Raw genomic sequence first — 17934 nt, 5'->3', positions numbered from 1 at the left:
ACTCTGCCTGAAATAATTAAATTAGAAATGAGTAAATAATAATGGTGTAAAATAAAACAAGGAAATGTACACATAATTTCCACTGTGAGGAATGTGGGACTCACTTTTGTTGCCAGCAGCATAGACCAGTATATTGAAATTATTATTATTATTATTTTGGTTTGAGGGGAAAGCTACAAGATTCTACAAGCTTTACACGCACTACATTTAACAAAACATTTACAAAGATGTGTGGGGTGTACTTAATTTTGTCAGCTACTGTAAGGCGTACAATGTAAGTCGTATAGTGCAGGTCACCTTCCAGAAGAGAACAATAAATGTCTTGGCTCTTGTACCTGCTTAACCTTAACTTCATGAGAGAATCATCAGTCACTTTCAAGAGCACATTATGAGACACAATAGGTGACCCCTTTCAGAAATATTGCTGGCTTGTGCCCCCAAAAAATTATGTTGTTAGTATTGTTTATGTTTATATAATGGTCTAAAATTATGATGTAAAATGGGGATTTGACCGCTTTACAATGTTAGCCATTAGCGTTAGCCACCACTGGCTACATGTGATGTCGCCTGGTGTTAAATGTTAAGTGCCATATTGATTTTTACACTTTAAAGTTCTAAAAACGTGTGCCTTCAAAGTTTAATTTGATTTCCATCCTTGTGCAAAAAACCTCACAGAACAAACTTAACTTAAACTTATTCAACAATATGCAATTAAACTATTATTTAGTACATGTCAGGAAAGGGTTTGTAATAGGCAAAAATACAGACTTTGGGAGTTTCATTGATTATTTCCCCCCCCACAGCTCTCAGTTTGATGCACTTACAATTGTACACCACTGACAACCCCCAATAACAAACGCAACAAGTGTCAATCAGAACGAAGCATGATTATTTTCTAAAGGCCGTCTTTTCATTCAGCACTTGAATCGGATCACTGCACTGACAAGAAAACACAATCTTCCCTCTCTTTAATGTCCTTTTTCACGCTTTTCACTATCAATATTGACTCTGTTTTATATAGCTGCATTCTTAATGTGGTGAAGGCGGTGTGAGGACCCTCATGAAATTGCTGTTTCTGTTTTTTTCTGATGAAAGAATTGCCTTTTGGGGCCATAAAAACATACAATAAATAAATACCACAATTAAATATAATGTAAATAATTAAACAGTTTGTGCATTATGATGATTTTTATGCTTCAATTCCCGCGGACATGATGTTGCTTCTGTTGTGTGTACCTTGGCCACCGGGGGGCAGCAAAATGCAGTCATTCATAATAAACAAAGAAGAGTTTCGGTAAGCTGCAGTATCATTAGCAACATTACTGGAATCAAGTTGGGGATCTTCTCTAACTTAACTTTCTTACTCTTAACTCATTCACTGCCATTGACGCCTATAGACTTGAAAAATGTATTTAAACAATTTTTATTAGTTTAACATTTTTCCCACTTTTGTTAACAAGAATATGAAATTCTCAAAAAAAAAAACTCTAAATTTTGTATCACCTGACATGATAAAAAAATTTCTTAAAAATCAGGCGATCAGTCAAGCGATTAAATTTTTTTCCGTAATTAATCGCATGACCTTACTACTTAACTCACGATTGATCACAAATTTTGTATACGTTCTAAATATACAATGAAAAAAATTATAGGTGTTCAAAACAAAAGTGGGGAAAAAAAGGTTAAAATGAAATTTTCACGTCTATAGCCGTCAATGGTAGTGAATGACTTAATAATGATGGATGTCTTCCAATAGACTTCAGTCAGCATTTTGCGCCATCACTTCTTACTATGTTGAATTTTTCATTTGCCCGTATACTGTAAAAACCCATATTATGTAGTTCTAGATGGGAACATGAGTAAAAAAAAAAAAAACAATGAAAAAAAAATCTTCATTTTTTTCCCTCTATTTTCCTGGGATCTTTTGTGATAAAAGCGCTACGCCACTTAACCCGGTGGCGAGCAATGGCTGTGGCAGTCATTAAAAGAACAGGAAGTCACTGGTGCGAGAATGACAAAGAGCAGGCAGCAAAGACAAAGAAAAAAAAGTTGGTCTTATTAAACATGTGAGAGTTGAGCAAAAGTGAAAAACTTTTCAAGTGTTTCTCCTTTTCAAATCGTCCATAACACCAATTATTCATCATCATCCTTTCAATTAGCCGCTTAAAAGGCTGTCGTCATTACCAGGCTAATCAAAAACGGCGCTTTGTGCGGTCCCAATTTTTTTTAATGCCTCTTATCGCTCGCTAACAGTTGGCTTTTCGCCGGTCATTTGAAAACCTCTTGACCGCTGCTTTCACGCCCAAGCATCACCAAAAATCATAATTACGTTGGTTGAAAGTTGCTCCGTGAGTGCGACTTTCGAAAGTTTGATAATTAGCAACTAGAATATATTATAATCATGATGCCACACTGATTAATTACCGCCATTTGCATCCTTAATAGATGGAAAATCAAGAAGTGAACAGACACACACACAAATTAACTCAACACAGCCAGACCACTCCAACTGTAAAAGTATTCAATTAATTAATTAATTAATTAAATTATTTATTTTACGTGTATGACTTCCCTATACGGTGGTCCCTCGCTACTACGGATTTTTATTTGGGTCCGTAACTCTTTTTTCTTAAAAAAAAAAAAAAAAATAATTAAAAACCTAAAGTTGCATTATAACACAAAAGACCATTTACGAGAACAAAGTCACAATATTACACACAAAACACACACACAAATAGTTCTAATATTACGACAAAAATAAAAACAAGACTGGAACACTGAAAGTATGTTGCTTGTTATGAAAATCGGCCAGAAAATTGTGGTCGGTGCACCCCTACAAAAAAGCTCAATACAACTGAACCTAGTCAGTGATACTTTCCCATACCACTAGAAGGAGCCCTCGTACCACCAGTGGCACTAGTACCACACTTCTGTAACATACATATTTGGCTCGATGCATGTCAGCTATTTTTCCCTCCGATTTTGATGCGCCCTCTCAGCCTCCTGAAGGGAAATGAGGGGTTCAGCTGTGCTTATTGTCATAGCAGGGACGAGATAGAAATGGCCGTCGGCGTTTGGTGATAAGGCTTTGCTGTGCACCTTTTAGCCACACAAGCAAACATCACCCAGCCTCAATCACTCAGTGGCCACAATGCACAATGTCGACCAAGGTCATCACCACTAAAAGTCAGTCAGACATTCATTTATTTTTTAACTTAAAGCACACATGCTGAGTCCAATTGTGATAAGTGCTCAAAAGGAGAGCAGCCTTTTATCTTAAACATAGCCAGCCGTGCCTTATCTTTTCCTGGCCAGATGGGATTTGTCAGCGAAATGAAAAGCATGTTGGCTTCAAATGTATTTAACTTTTTTTTTTTTAACATTAGTGAAATTTACATTTGTGTTATTGAAAATAAATCCAGAGAGACCATATAAAAACAGTAACCACTCTACGCAAGCTTTAAACACACTTCCACACACAAATCCAGGTCCAGAAAGTAAAAACCCTACCACAGTTTAGCTTTAGCCCAGCTAGCTCCCTAGCTAGCTCCCATGGTGCTCGTTTACCTGCTAGGGAGCTAGCTAGCTAGCTAGCATCAGGGGCTAAAGCCAAACTGTGGCAGGGTTTTTACTTCCTGGACCTGGATTTGCCACCATTGACTTAAATCTATTAAAATGAACTCAAACATACTCCAAACACATCTGAACACACGAGAAAATGTCAACATAAAACTTTAAAATTCTTATGGCAGATGCCGCATGCTAAGCTAGTGATCTAGCTATGGAGACACAAGTCACACATTAGTTGCCATGACATGATAGTTCTTCCATTTATTCTTCTATTTTCTTTTGCCAGTCAGCAAATACATGTGGTGCATTACTGCCACACATAGTTGAACCGGTTTGCTGTGACCAACCAATCAGAGGATGTACCAATGCTGATGTCATCCAGGGCAAGCGTTCTGGCTCCGAGGATGAATTTGAAATCTGATTGACAGTCTCATTGCTAATACTTCTTAAATTACATGGGCCAGCACTACTAATTATGAAGGTCCGGTGCAGATTGGAATGACATGGCAACACTTAGAGGCTGAAATCTTATTGGACAAAACAATCGAATATCCACATAACACCACTGAAATCGGTGCAGCCAATGTGGCCGCTCTGAAATGGAGCGAATAATCCAATGAATCTTTGAGTGAGCCATCCTTAACACCTTATCTCCTCCTCATTTCTTTTCCTATCCTCCCCCAAAACCTCTTTGGCCTCTTCACACTTTTCCTGCCTGTCTAGGAAGTTGCCCTCTATTTATCTACCTTGCTATCTGCCCACTTCGCATCCTGCCCAGGAGCCAGAGGATCAGGGCCACTGAGCAAAAATCATTTATTAGCAGGCCTAGGCCATTTCGTTTGTTCGTTTCAGCACGAGGCCCACATTTGTTCACTTTGCTCGCAGTCTCCGTGAACTTGGGCTGCCTTTAGTGAACACGTTGCGCAGGAAATAGACAACAAAAGAGGACACGTTTCAACACCGGTGGAGGAGATTTAAATTCCCGCACTCCTGCTGAGCTATTCTTTCCTTTTGTCTTCACATCGTATTTTCACAGAAGAAGATATTTAGCATAAAGACATGTACACAGAAAATCTGCAGTCGTGTAGCCTGATTCACCTAAAAAATAATCCAGTATTTGTCACAAATGTTTTTGAGTGTGATTTATTATTGTCCTGAACTCTAATTAGAATTTTACAGTTAAAAAGAATCCACTATTTTTTGTGTGCTTGTTTTTTAAAACTCTGAAAGTGGTGTAACCAAATAAAGTTCGTCCCATTTAATCAAGCTGCCTGGCAGCGTCTCGCACTTACACGGCCTCCTCGTAAAGCAATCACACACTCCGATAGGCAATGAAGTCCCCCAGGGCCGTGCGTGTATTAAAACGAAAATAATTACACTGTAATACACCCCCTCCTCCCCCATTTCCACTTTCTTTCCCCCCTGCTCCACTCCGGCTGTGACCATCACAAGTCGGCAAAGGTTAAGCGAGTGACCCTCATTTGGTCCAAGCATTGTTCTCGTGAAGGCCATATGCTTGTGTGTATAAAGCAGGGGTTTGTGATTAATGTGGGGCTGGCCTGTCGGGTGGAAATATGTCCTAATATGGTCAAAATAACTTCCTATTTTTCATAATGGATTCTAATGGTCTGTCCCATGTGAGCTGTTATTTTGAATCATGATCAACCAAGTTAAATTGTTTAAATGAACTTGAAAACTAATTTAACTCTTTAACGCTCTAAGCGCTCTTGCTCTCGCACTTTAATTATTATTATTATTTTTTACATTTCCTGAAAAGTAGCCTGTCAGTAGACAGATCAGGTCACTTGTAATGACTAAACCAAATATTTAATGAGATGAATGAGTAGAAAAATAAATACATATTAATTAATAGGGGTGGTTAAATTTTTTAATCAGAATTAATCGCATGACTTCAATATTTAACTCACGATAAATCACAAATGTTATCTGTTCTAAATGTACAATTTTTTTTCCATACTCTTAACATAAAAGTGGAACAAAAATATGGCTGCATCTTTTAGTCAGAGTTAAAATGATGTAATGTACTGTAAAAAATGTGTGTGATATTGTTTTGTTTGAGGTCATTATTCTGCCACTAGATGGCATAATTGCATTTGTAAGATGCTGGTGACAGCTCAGTGCATTTTTCTTTTGATTTTGAGCGCTATTTAATCTTTACCATGAAGTAACTTGTGAAATTCTGCACATTTTTAAGATTGTAAAATACAACTTGACCCCAGTCTCCACAAATATATGCATTATAATTAAATTAATTACTGCTAAGTTTTGACGTGAATCCCCCCCAGTACATGCTTTCCAAGTAAGGGGGGCGGTCATTAATCGCGCAATAAAAAAATTAACGCACTAATTTTGACGCCCCTATTAATTAACCAATTTTGGGGAAAAATTGATAATTGTCTACGACAAAAATTACAGGACTCTTGATCGTGTAAAAGCTAAATTAAAGGCCGGAGCAGGCTGTCTGTACTTTTCCCGGTCTAAGGGAAGAGTTTGATATGTGATGTGTTGGCCGACTCGCTAATGATCGCTCCTGTTGGGCTTCTACTGCCCGGCCAGAAAACGACTCACTTTCTTCTCTAGATCACTTGGCTAATTTAACACCACCACCCCCCGTGGAAATATCCGCTTCGACCCTCAGTACCTTTTAACAAGCAAAGGCTAGGCGCAGGCAAAGCTATTGCAGCGCGGCAGGAGCTTAATTAGCCGTCGAAAGCGTTTGTTGGTCATCACTATAAAGCGCAAGTAAAGTAAACATCTGCCGCGCTTGGCCGAGCCACCGCGAGTTCATTGCGAGCACCTCTTCCGTGATGTGATGAAATCTGGCCGCGGTTCACGCCGAGTTCGTGCGCGGCGGCCAGATCGGCAGACAGCAGTCACATATGCAGGGGGAAGGCATTAAGGAGCTCATTAATCAGCCGTCCTGCTCACAAATTCAGCCTCTTTCTCATTGCTAAAGAAAAGTTTGCGAGTTTCAACTTGCCTTGGCAAACTTTCTCCTCTGTGTTTTAGACCGATTCTGCAACAGGTGGCAATCTGCGATATTGAGAAATCTGCATTGCTTACACTCAGTTTCCTTATGAAATCTAAATAAAATAAACTTACATTTGTAGCACTCTTATTTTTTAAGTCAGTATTTATATTGTGCACTTACGGGCGGTACAAGCTAGCAAGAGCTTGTCGTCAGTTTTGCTGACTTTGCAACACTGTCGCTAATTTTAGCAACTTTTCTGACCCCCGCTAGTGACTATCTTTTGAAATAAAGGCCTCAATACCATCAGGTCACACATTTTCACATGAGCTAGGCTGAGCCGCCCACCCACTCGGGACAGTATAACAGTAGAGACCATTTTGAATAGATCAGACCTTCTTGCGCATTCAGCAGAAAAGGTTCCACAGCTGTGTACTCGACCTTTCTGGCATCCAGGAAATGGTTCAACTGGGAATATGCAGTCTCCTGGTTGTTATAATTATTATAGCGAGTATTAAAGATAAAAGAACTGGTCAAAGTTCCCAACAAAACTTTACAACTGGTGACGAAACTGTGGGAGTTGGATGGCTTTGTTTTGTCAGGGTACTAGGACAGTTTTTTACTGCTTACCATTGCAAAACCGAAAAATAATAATAATTATTAAAAAATAATAATAATAACAATAAATAAATAATAATAATAATAATAAAAATATATATATATATATACATACACACACACAAACATAACATTTTGATTGCCTGAATTCGGATCAGCTAAGATTGGCTAATATGAGTTAGCGGTCGGCGCTCATAATGTCAGCACTAGGTCTGGGGCTATCAATTGTTTTTTTTTTTTTAGAAGGGATTATAATAGTGATTATCCCATTGATTATTTGCATAATCTGATCAAATTAGCAGGTCTTGATGTTATTTTTGTCGACTTGTGGTCGCCATCCTCACTCTCTACACAGCATGATCTGTGACTTTGCATGTGTGTGGCTTTAAAAGGCTTAGCCTGGTGTAGAGTTGGCTGTTTAGTTTGTCTTTTGGGGATCTTTTTCGCATTTTCTTGCTGTTGCAAATTTTTCTCAGTAGACCACAGGGCTGCCTGGCATGTAGTGGCACAGCGTGGTACTACACCAAAGGCAAGCTACTAAAGATTCGGAGTTGCGTGTTTATACTGTAAAAGCCCATAAAACTATGATTGCTTAAAAATCTGTGATAAAGCAGTGGCGTGAATAATTAACCACAATATAGCAGGAGAACATCGTCTTTTATAACTCCTCATTAAACTCCTCCACTCACCTTCTTTCATTAGACTCATAAAAACAACAGTGATTAGTTGTTTTTGATGGAAATCCTTTAACACCTTTAAATGTGTTCCTCTCTTGTAGATGCTGCAGTCGGAACTGAAAGAACGCGAGCAGCTGGTGGTCAGCACCTTGGAACAAGCTCGCATGTTTCTGGCTGAGCAGCCCATTGAAGGTCCGGGAGAACCACGCAAGAACCTGAAGCCTAAGACAGGTTGGTATACCATTTATACAGTAGAAAATTTAAGAAAAAAAATATACGGAGTAAAATAAGAAAATTATTACTCCAAATAAGCAAAATTATCTGCCAACAAAACAAGAAAATTTTACTTAAATTTACCTGTAAGATTTTTAAAAATAAGAAAATAATATTAGGCCCATATCAACCACAGCAGTCTTGAAAATAGTATTTTTAGACTAAAAACAAGTAATATTGACTTTTTTCAAGCTGTAATATAGAGAAATATGTTCTTAAAATACATGCATATTAATTTACAGTTGGCCATCTTAGCCTGAGTGTCAAGCAGGGAGATAAGAGGTCCCATTTTTAGTTGTCTTTGATATGACCCAGCAAGGCATTGAACCTACAACCTCCCAGTCTGTGGGCAGACACTCTACCACTGGACCACTGAGCAGGTAGTGCATTGACTGGCAAGGGGGAAAATGAGCTTAGTAACTATAACGAAATTAACCACAAACTGATTTTTACAAGAAAAAATGCTTCCAATAAAGAGCTACATTACACTTTTGATCTTATTAATAGATTCTGCAAAATTTTAAAACAAGAAAATTCAACTAATGAAACCCCAGTTCAGGGCCTTTGATGTAGATCAGTCATCTTAGAATGTGGAAAATGTTTGTTTTAAGCCTCACAGTACCTAAAACTGGCTGTTAACACTCAATGCCAAGACTGCTTGATCAAGAAAAAAAATCCAAAAAGATAATTAATCCATTCACTTCCAGTCATTTTCACAGAAGCAATCCTCTTCACTCCCGGCTGTTTTACTGGACTTTGACCGATTTTGCAAGGCCCACAGAATATTGTGTTCTATTGCTATAAAAACATGGAACCTACCAAGAGAAAGATTAAAGTCTCTTCTTTAATCAGGAAAAAAAAGTATATTTCTATCGGTTTCCGTTTTGCAGCAATTAGCATTAGAATATAGCTAAGTTTAATCATTATTCACAAATCTATTTAGAATTGTGAGTAATTAGCATTTTTTCAACCTGGCCCCTGGTTGATCTCTTTTGCTCTGCTGCCACCTTCTGGCCATTTGGTTAAGAACTGCCTTCTGTGTGCTCTAGCATAAAAACAAAACAAAAAACAAAAACATATAAATACGTCTTTGGGACATTTAAAATAGAACATATTTATACATTTTTGGGAGCAAATGAGTTAAGTAATAAGTATCTTAAAATAAGCAGAATGATCTTGTCTGACAATTTTATTTTAAGTAAAGATAACTTATAATAAAGCAAATTTAGGTTAAATTTAAGAAATTATATCTCACTTAAGATTTCGTTTTTTGCAGTGTAGGGCACCGGTGGAAAAATCCACTTTAGTTGCTGGCCATGTTGTAGTTAAGGTTTCCTGGGAAACACGATCCACTGATCCTGACACCCCCGCCCCCACCGCTTAAATTAAAAATGCATCAACTCGTTAAGATACCACTCTTAAATTACCCAGTTTTTGTCGAGTCATCACATTTGCATTTTGCGTTAATAATTAAAGTGCCAAGAGTGCGCGATGGGGGTGTGGCACGACTTCAGAGCGTCGGCAGACATCGCTGTGATCTCTGACACCGCTATCAAAGTTAGGCTGGTTTTATAAATAGATAAAAAGATACGTTAAGATTAAAGTATGCATAGTGTTTAATAAAAGTATTTGGGATGTGGCAGAGTGACACCGTGGTAAATTGTGTACGTTCCCTCAACTCTTATTAGGCTTTGTCTGTGACATTGATTAACTTTTGATTGTTGTCTGCATGACTAAAGACGCGCGTACAAAAGATGTTAATTCAATCAGCACCCTGGAGAGCGGATTCAAGCTCGGGAAAACGGTTGGAGACGATCACATTGTTCAGCCATTAAGCATCCTCTAATTGTTTGTGTTGATGTGTATAAGAGAATAAAATCAAAATAAAATCATAACATTGGATTTATGAGAAAATAAATAGGCATATCTTCACCCTAAGACAGTTAAGAGATGCAACTTTTGGCCCATGTTGACAAGTGCTGTACATAATTTGATCTAAATGACACCTGTGTTCAGATAATGACAAATATCTTCTATTTCCATATTTGAATACAATTACTGTAGTTCAACGGGTTCCACTTGAGAACGGCTCTGTCACCTTTTTCATCCTTTTGCCATGTCTAGCTCTCGCATATTCTAATTTCGCGTCCCAGCCCGCAAAAATGACATTTTTATTCAGTACCACAACCTCAATAATAGATAATGTCTGATCTATGTAACCACATCATATGAAGGAATTAGTATGTTCTCCAGAAAAAAAAAAAAAAAAATTAGTATTTTCATTTTTTTTCAACTTTCCTGGAACTTTACTGCAAAGAAATGACACCAAACAGCCTAAACCAAATACCTCAAAATTTTAACCAAGCAGATTTTGATTTTAATGAAACTTGGTGTACTCGTTGATAGTGATGGCACAACATAAAATCTCAAATTTGAGGTCAATCGGAGCAGGGGTTGGTTTGGGAGATACGGCCCTCCGAATTTGGACATTTTGGGCAAAAAGGGGCGTGACCGACTTCCTTTCAACCCTTAATCTCATGAACTACTTGGTCAATCTTCACGAAATAGACATTGTTGGAAAGGGAATTCAACAATCATTTAGAAGATTGGTGCATATTTTAGTCATTCTTTTGTTTTTGTTAACCTTGAAATTGATCTTGTGGATCATATGGACTTAACAAGATTTTTCATTTAATGTAATTTGTCTTACATGTTCTTTCAAACAAAAGCTTCAGAGATGTGTTTTAACTCATTCACCGCCATTGACGGCTATAAACATCAAAAATTCATTTGAACTATTTGTATTAGTTTAACATTTTTTTCCCACTTTTGTTAACAAGAGTATGAAAACCTAGATTTTTTTTATTGTACATTTAGAACAAATATAAAAATTTGTGATTAATCGTGAGTTAACTAGTGAAGTCATGCGATTAATTATGATTAAAATTTTTTAATTGCCTGTCACCCCTAATTTTTTAATAATCTTTTTTTTTATGAACTTATGGCAGTGAATGAGTTAATTTTTTGTTTAGCAACAATAAGGAGTCAAACTATCCATACCCTCAGAGTTTCAATGAATATTCAATGAATATTCAACTTTAAACAGGATCGGTTGGCGACTGGGTCTTTGTTTTTTATTTTTATTTTGGATCGACAGATGAATGGATCCTTGGATGGATAGATGGAATGATTGATGGATACCCTGAGGTGGGTTGCCATTGGGTCGATCGGTTTTGGGTTGGACCTATGAATGTATGATCGGAAAGAAAAATGGATCAATGGACAAACAAATCAGTGGTTGGCTGGTGGTTGATTTTGTCAGTGGGTTTTTGGATGATTAGTGTTGGGATGATTGATTTTTGGAGCTGTCAGATGTTCTACTGCACTCTTGTGATGAGAACGGAAGAAATTATGGAAAACTTTTGTCCAACTTTTACCCCAAGCTCATGTTTACCAGAATTGCTGCATGTCATTTCAAAGGTATAGGAGCAAAAAAACCCAACCTTTTCTTACGTTTCTCTGATTTCTTCCAGAGCTCAGCCCGGAGCAGAAGGCCCGCGGCCTGGCTCGGGCCATCCGCAAGCAGACGGGCGATGTGAGGGAGCGATGGGAGCGTCTGAGGGACCACGTGGGAGGCTGGCAGAATCAGGTTGAGCAAGCCCTCGAGCGATTGCAGGAGCTCCAGAGCTCCATGGACCAGCTGGACCTGCGGCTGACTCGGGCCGAGGACACCAAATCCGGCTGGCAGCCTGTCGGCGACCTGCTGATCGACTCTTTGCAGGACCACATCGACAAGACCGTGGTAAGCGTGGCCTCGAGATGCGCCATTCTTTTAGCACACATGCTTGCTAAGCGTAAGTATCCATCCAGATGTCCAATCTTTATTTTTAATTTTTTAGGGGTTCCGAGAAGACATAAGCCCGCTGCGTCAGGATGTCCAGATAGTAAATGAGCTTTCTGCAGAGCTGACTCCACTGGACATCCAGCTGTCTTCCACCGCCTCCAGGCAGCTGGATCAGCTCAACATGAGGTGGAAGCTACTGCAGGTACAGCGCAGACTCTGTGGACGAGTCATATGGACGCTTTTTGTTCCTTCTGCAGCGTTTTATTTATACTTGTCTAGTCTTCTTAAAAAAAAAAAAATTTTTACTCACCTTTATTCCAAGCACAGGGTCTGCTTGTCACACATACCAATCACACACATCGAGAAAAAAATAGCTGAAAACCGAATCATACGATAACAAGGGCACATTTGAGCATGTACCTATTTGACCTTGGCTACTGTGGCCATTTTGCATCAGTATGATTAAAAATCATTAAAGTGTCTGTCTACATGTGTTGCTTCACCGTTTGTGGTCAAATATCTGTCATAACCCAGCAGCTATGCTAATTATTAGCACGTCTATGGCGTATTCCATTATGTTAGCAAGGGATTTTTTTTAAATATATTAATATATATAGGGTTTTTTTCCCATTAAATTAAGTTTTATGAGTGTTTTTTGTAGAATTTTTTGGGGGGGTTTGACTTTTTTTCCGCCCCACTCCCCATTTCCTTTGAATAGTCGTCAATTAACCACAGATCTAAACTATTTGCGGGGAGCTCCGGTCCCTTTGGCCTATGAATAGTGGTGGGGGGTCGACTGTACACGACTCAACAAAGTGAAATTCCCATTTCTGTGAAAAATATTGCTTCAACAGCAAAACTCTTGTTGCAGGTGGCAGTTGAGGACAGATTGAAGCTCCTCCAGGAAGCCCACCGAGACTTCGGCCCCTCCTCTCAACATTTCTTATCCAGTGAGTAGCAAACGTTTGCTTTGTGTTTAAATTAGAGCACGATTGCTAACTTTGAGTTCACCTATCATGTTTTGCATTTTTATTTCCACTAACTCTTACCCTTTTGGGAGCATGTCCCGTTAACACCGCCATCATGTAAAAGTTAATTTAAACACTAATAGTGTAGTCTATAAGTACACTCAGGTTGGTAATGTAACGCCATTTTAGCCATTGGCTAACGTTTTGCGACACATCTTAAATGTCCTTTTTGTGTCAAGAAAACAGCATGCATCTCTACTTTTTATATTGGATAATAAAATAAAAAAACTGTCATCCAAAGCATGAATGACAAAAAAGTATTTTTTCTGGAAACCCACAAAAGTGTTTGTTTTTGGGGGGAAACTTTGGATAAATAATAAATAAATTATACATTTTGGATACACAGTACAATATAGTATTGTATACATTCTCCCTTCGTTGATTTTCATTTTAAAATTACCCCAAAAAATCTCGATAATCAGAGGTAAAGCACCATTTATATATAAAAAAAGAAGTATAAAATACATAGAAAAGTTTTTAATTTCGGGATGAATTATTTAATTTTTTTTTTTACTTTTAGAAACCTTTTTTTTTTTTGGGAGAGAGAGAACTGAAGAACATTTTGTTGGTTTCCAGGTAAAACTAACAAATCTGTCCAAGGAAAATCATTTGTCTCCTTATCTCCAAACAAAGCAAATTAAAATCTTTTAGGGATTAAAAAAAATAAAAAACACAATTGTCCAAGAAAAAGCATATCCTGTATTTGTTTGATCTTTTATTATTATTATTTTTTTATCCAACAATAGCAAGGATGGAGGAAAAAGTGAACATAACATTTTAAATTAGTGAATTTTTCCTCTCAAAAACAAAGATAACCGAATTATTTATTTATTTCCTCTAGAAAAACACACAAATCTATCAAAGTAAAGGTGCATGTTTTAATATTTAAGTAGAGAAAAAGAAAAAAAATGAACAGAATGTCACAAAATTAGATTGCATATGTTTTTTTTATGCGGTATTGGCCCACATTTGCGACACTATTTCAAGGACAGGCCAAAAAGAGAAATCCAACAACAAACCATTCTCCAATGCATATTTTTATTTCCTAGCGTTTTTGTCCGGCATCTCCTCGGCGAGATGACACTATCGCGTCTTATCATCTCACACTGGCACTCATTACACTAATAGCATGATTTTCCCTCCGGGATCAATAAAGCCCCGCTCTTATCTCCAATCTCTTTTTTTTTATGTCTTTCCATCCTTCCGTGCGCTCGCCGACGCTTTTGACAGAGGAGGGATCGTGGGAATCAACCAAGCGCACGTTTCACTGCTAATGGTCCTAATGCAGCTTCGGATATTTGAGACGTTTCTGCGTGCATTAGTCGCGGCCACCCGTATTTCATACACTCCTTTTTTCATTTCCTCCCTGCTTCCTCTCTATTTCATGCATGGCAGCGTTGTTCCTCACACAAGTTTTTCAGGTCAAACTTATACTTATTATCCTGTATTTTGGATTCCGGTCTCTCAATGTGATCTTTCTTTTCTGTCCGTAGCTTCTGTGCAGCTCCCCTGGCAACGGGCGGTTTCTCAAAATAAAGTTCCATATTACATCAAGTAAGTGTCCAGAAAAATGTGTGACGTCGTTCCTAAAATAGTTGCTCTGCTTAGTGGTTGGTGGTCAGATCCAGCAAAGCCCATCAAGGCGCCACTGACCTACATTTACAACCTATATCCAATTTTTTTTGTTTCGAGAAATTTTATTAATTTACAGTAGGGCAGACTGGGGCAAGTTGAGCCATTTGGATTAGACAATTCTCTTTTCAGATTTTATTTTCATTTCCATCACGTACATATTGTCATTATCCATTATACTGTATGTCAAGTATTTTTTTTCACATTCCTGCATCTTCATTTAATCCTGGTGTTTATTTCAGCTTGCTGTTTTCAAGCTGCAGATTTGTACTTTGGTGTGCATCATTTGCATTGCAAAGCGGCTAGAAAACAAAAGTGACTCCAAAAATAGCTCATTATCATTGAAATTTTTTCTCATTATAACAAAGACCTCCAGCGACCTGTCATATTCCGCTACCGTCATCAGTTCGGTCCCACAAAACAATTGTCTTTCTGCTGATTTGACGCCGCGCGCGCATTAAAATGCCAACGTGTCTACCTGGTGAATAGATAACACCTGGTTGGTGACAATTTTAGCTTGCTTCACAATCTTTTTTTCTTTTTTTTTTTTGCCAAATCAGGTGAAACATGAGCAGCTTTTTTTTTCAGGTGGCCTCATTAGCCATAAATCATCCAACGCGGCGTTGTTTGCGTAAGATGCTTACTGCCCAAGTCAGACTGATTTATTTGTTTCATTCCAGAATTTGCTCCCATGTGAAATTGTCTTTTGCTAATGTTTATCATTCGAGTGTTTATAGCCAGTGATTTGCAAATACCTCATCAAGAGCTTTAATATGACGTGTGTGATTTTTATAGTCAGCCTGAGTGAATAGTAAATCTCATCTTAATCAAGTGAAGGGCATTTCATTTTTCTGCCTCTCACCATAAATTTGTAAATTGATGATTTTCGTACAAATTAGCCTAAATTGACTACATTGACAGTTTGGTGTTGATTTAAAATTTGTACCCAAATTGCTTAAAGTGTTACAAAAGGGTATTTTAAATTCGATGCGTCACAGACTTTTATATCTTTAGTTTTATGAGGTTCAAAACGGAAAGATCAATAATAACCGTTTGAACCCGAGACACCTGCACTATGTTTGGACCCGCGAGGGTTGATGGCCTGGTGGGTTTGTTATTATTGGAATGTGTTTGGAGATAAAAGCCAACAGCATGTGATCACAGATGTGGCCGATCACTGAACCTGCAGCCGCCCACTCTTGTAAACAAATCAATGGAACACGGGTACAAAGCGCACATATATACATCACACGAATAGGAATGCACATGAACTCAAGTGGGATGTAAATTCAACTTGAGCAGCATGCAAACATATTTTTATTATGAGGGGTGCCCCCACGCATTTATCCGTTTGTTTGAGTGAATTCGTCCTGGGTGTGTGACACAGTCGGACATACGTGCGTGCCCATCCTGCGTAAAATTGTGTGTGAAGGTTGAGACATCGCATCGCAAAACTGTCAAAAATTAGCCCAGTGTACTGAAATGGCCCAGGAGTTTTGTCATGGGTGATATGCAGAGATGACAAATCCAGGTCCTCAACTCATTCACTGCCATTGACGGCTATAGACGTCAAAAATTCATTTGAACTCTTTCTATTAGTTGAACTTTTTTTTCTACTTTTGTTAACAAGGGTATGAAAACCTAGATTTTTTTATTGTACATTTAGAACAGATATAACATTTGTGATTAATTACGATAAAAAAATGTTACCGCCTGACGCCTCCAATTTTTAATAATCTTTAAGTCGCGTCAGGCGATTAAAATGTTTAATTGTAATTAATCACATGACTTCAATAGTTAACTCATGATTAATCACACATTTTATATCTGCTCTAAATGTACATTAATTTTTTTTCTAGGTTTTCATACTCTTGATAACAAAAGTGGGAAAAAAAAGTTAAACTAATAGAAATAGTTCAAATGAATTTTGGACGTCTATAGCAGTCAATGGCAGTGAATGAGTTAAAAACCCTGCCACACTTTGGCTTTAACCAATCGTGCTAGCTAGCTAGCTCCCTAGCAGGTAAACAAGCACCCGGGTAGCTAGCTAGCCAGCTAAAGCCAAACTGTGGCAGGGTTTTTACTTTGTGGACCTGGATTTACCGCCTCTGATGGCATGACTCCTTCTTGTGACACAATTTTAAAGTTCAAACTGTGTATACTTTTCCAATCATATTCAATATGCTCTCTATAAATAAAATTTCTCAAAACTTACTCCTTCTAGTAGCACTACTATGCTACTGTATTATTGTTATTGTTATAAGTTGGTCATAATGGTGGTACTTGGAATAAAAAGTTTGAGTAGTACTGCTCTAGCTAACTCCAAATGATTTCTTTTTAGTAGCCGAAATTATCACCCAGATCTTCTTTATAACAGCATTTTTTTTTTTAATCCACATCCTCTATTTCACCAAAGAACTCCATTATTGCATTCACGGCGATCGAATAGTAGCGTATAAAAGGCTGATTGAGAATCTCCTCGCACACGTTCTGAATGGCGGTGACATCTTTTGGGACACTTGCTGTCCCTTTTCCCCCTTCTGCTTTCATATTTTGCCACTTTCTTCTCTGCGCTGACAAAAGGGCGGCTGATTAAAAACGGCGACTTGCCCACCTCCTGCCGCGAGGTTGATCTAAGCACCATATTGAAGGAGGAGGGGGATTAAAGTCGTCCATACGAAATCATTTGGCGCCTGCTGTCGGGGGCTGGCAGCCTCGCGCAGTGTCCCCATTTAAACCAGTTTGGCCACAGAGAGACAGAGGATGTTGTGTCAGTGGGCATCCCATTTGAGCCGCCATCAAATTCATGGACCTTAGCAGTTTCAATTCAATACCGCTGAATTTCTAAAAGCTGATAATTAATTTTTTATCCTTCATCTCCAGCACAAAGTCAATGTACTAGTACACTCTTTAAACTAGTAGAATTACTGTCTTACTAGCAACGTTTTTCCACTATCGTTGACTTCACTTTCATTGACAATTTATTCCATTTGCGTGCAGCATAACAGCTTAATGGCGCTTCACCAGGTTTGGTTTGAATCCTGGGCTCCACTAATTGACCTCAGAGCCGGACTGGGTTTATATTCAATTAGCATTTATTTCATGTATTCAGGACCCAAACCAGTCAGTGATTTATAGACCAGTTGCAGAATATTAAAATATATTTTAGCCAATCAAAACTAGTTTATCAGTGAAAACATGTCACATATATTATTTTTTATTTCTAAGGAACCTATCTTTCGCTCTTAGCTGAAAAAAATCTGTTTTTGTGACTCGTATGTCACCCCAACGTGCCACAACTGC

The 17934-nt window shown here is 38.1% G+C and overlaps 1 protein-coding gene across 6 annotated transcripts in view; it reads left to right on the top strand.

The window, feature by feature from the left end:
• utrn (utrophin) overlaps positions 1–17934 on the top strand; it is a 160033-nt gene that overhangs the window by 101854 nt on the left and 40245 nt on the right. For all 6 annotated transcript variants that reach the window (XM_077551971.1, XM_077551970.1, XM_077551973.1 and 3 more), the window contains 5 exons: positions 7956–8085; positions 11661–11929; positions 12027–12173; positions 12843–12921; positions 14493–14553. In XM_077551971.1, coding sequence (XP_077408097.1) covers positions 7956–8085; positions 11661–11929; positions 12027–12173; positions 12843–12921; positions 14493–14553 — 686 coding nt within the window. The remainder of the gene's footprint in view (positions 1–7955; positions 8086–11660; positions 11930–12026; positions 12174–12842; positions 12922–14492; positions 14554–17934) is intronic.

Source organism: Vanacampus margaritifer, chromosome 19 (genome assembly GCF_051991255.1).
Source record: "Vanacampus margaritifer isolate UIUO_Vmar chromosome 19, RoL_Vmar_1.0, whole genome shotgun sequence".
Classification (NCBI taxonomy): Eukaryota; Metazoa; Chordata; class Actinopteri; order Syngnathiformes; family Syngnathidae; genus Vanacampus; species Vanacampus margaritifer.
This window is presented reverse-complemented; position numbering and strand designations above follow the sequence as displayed.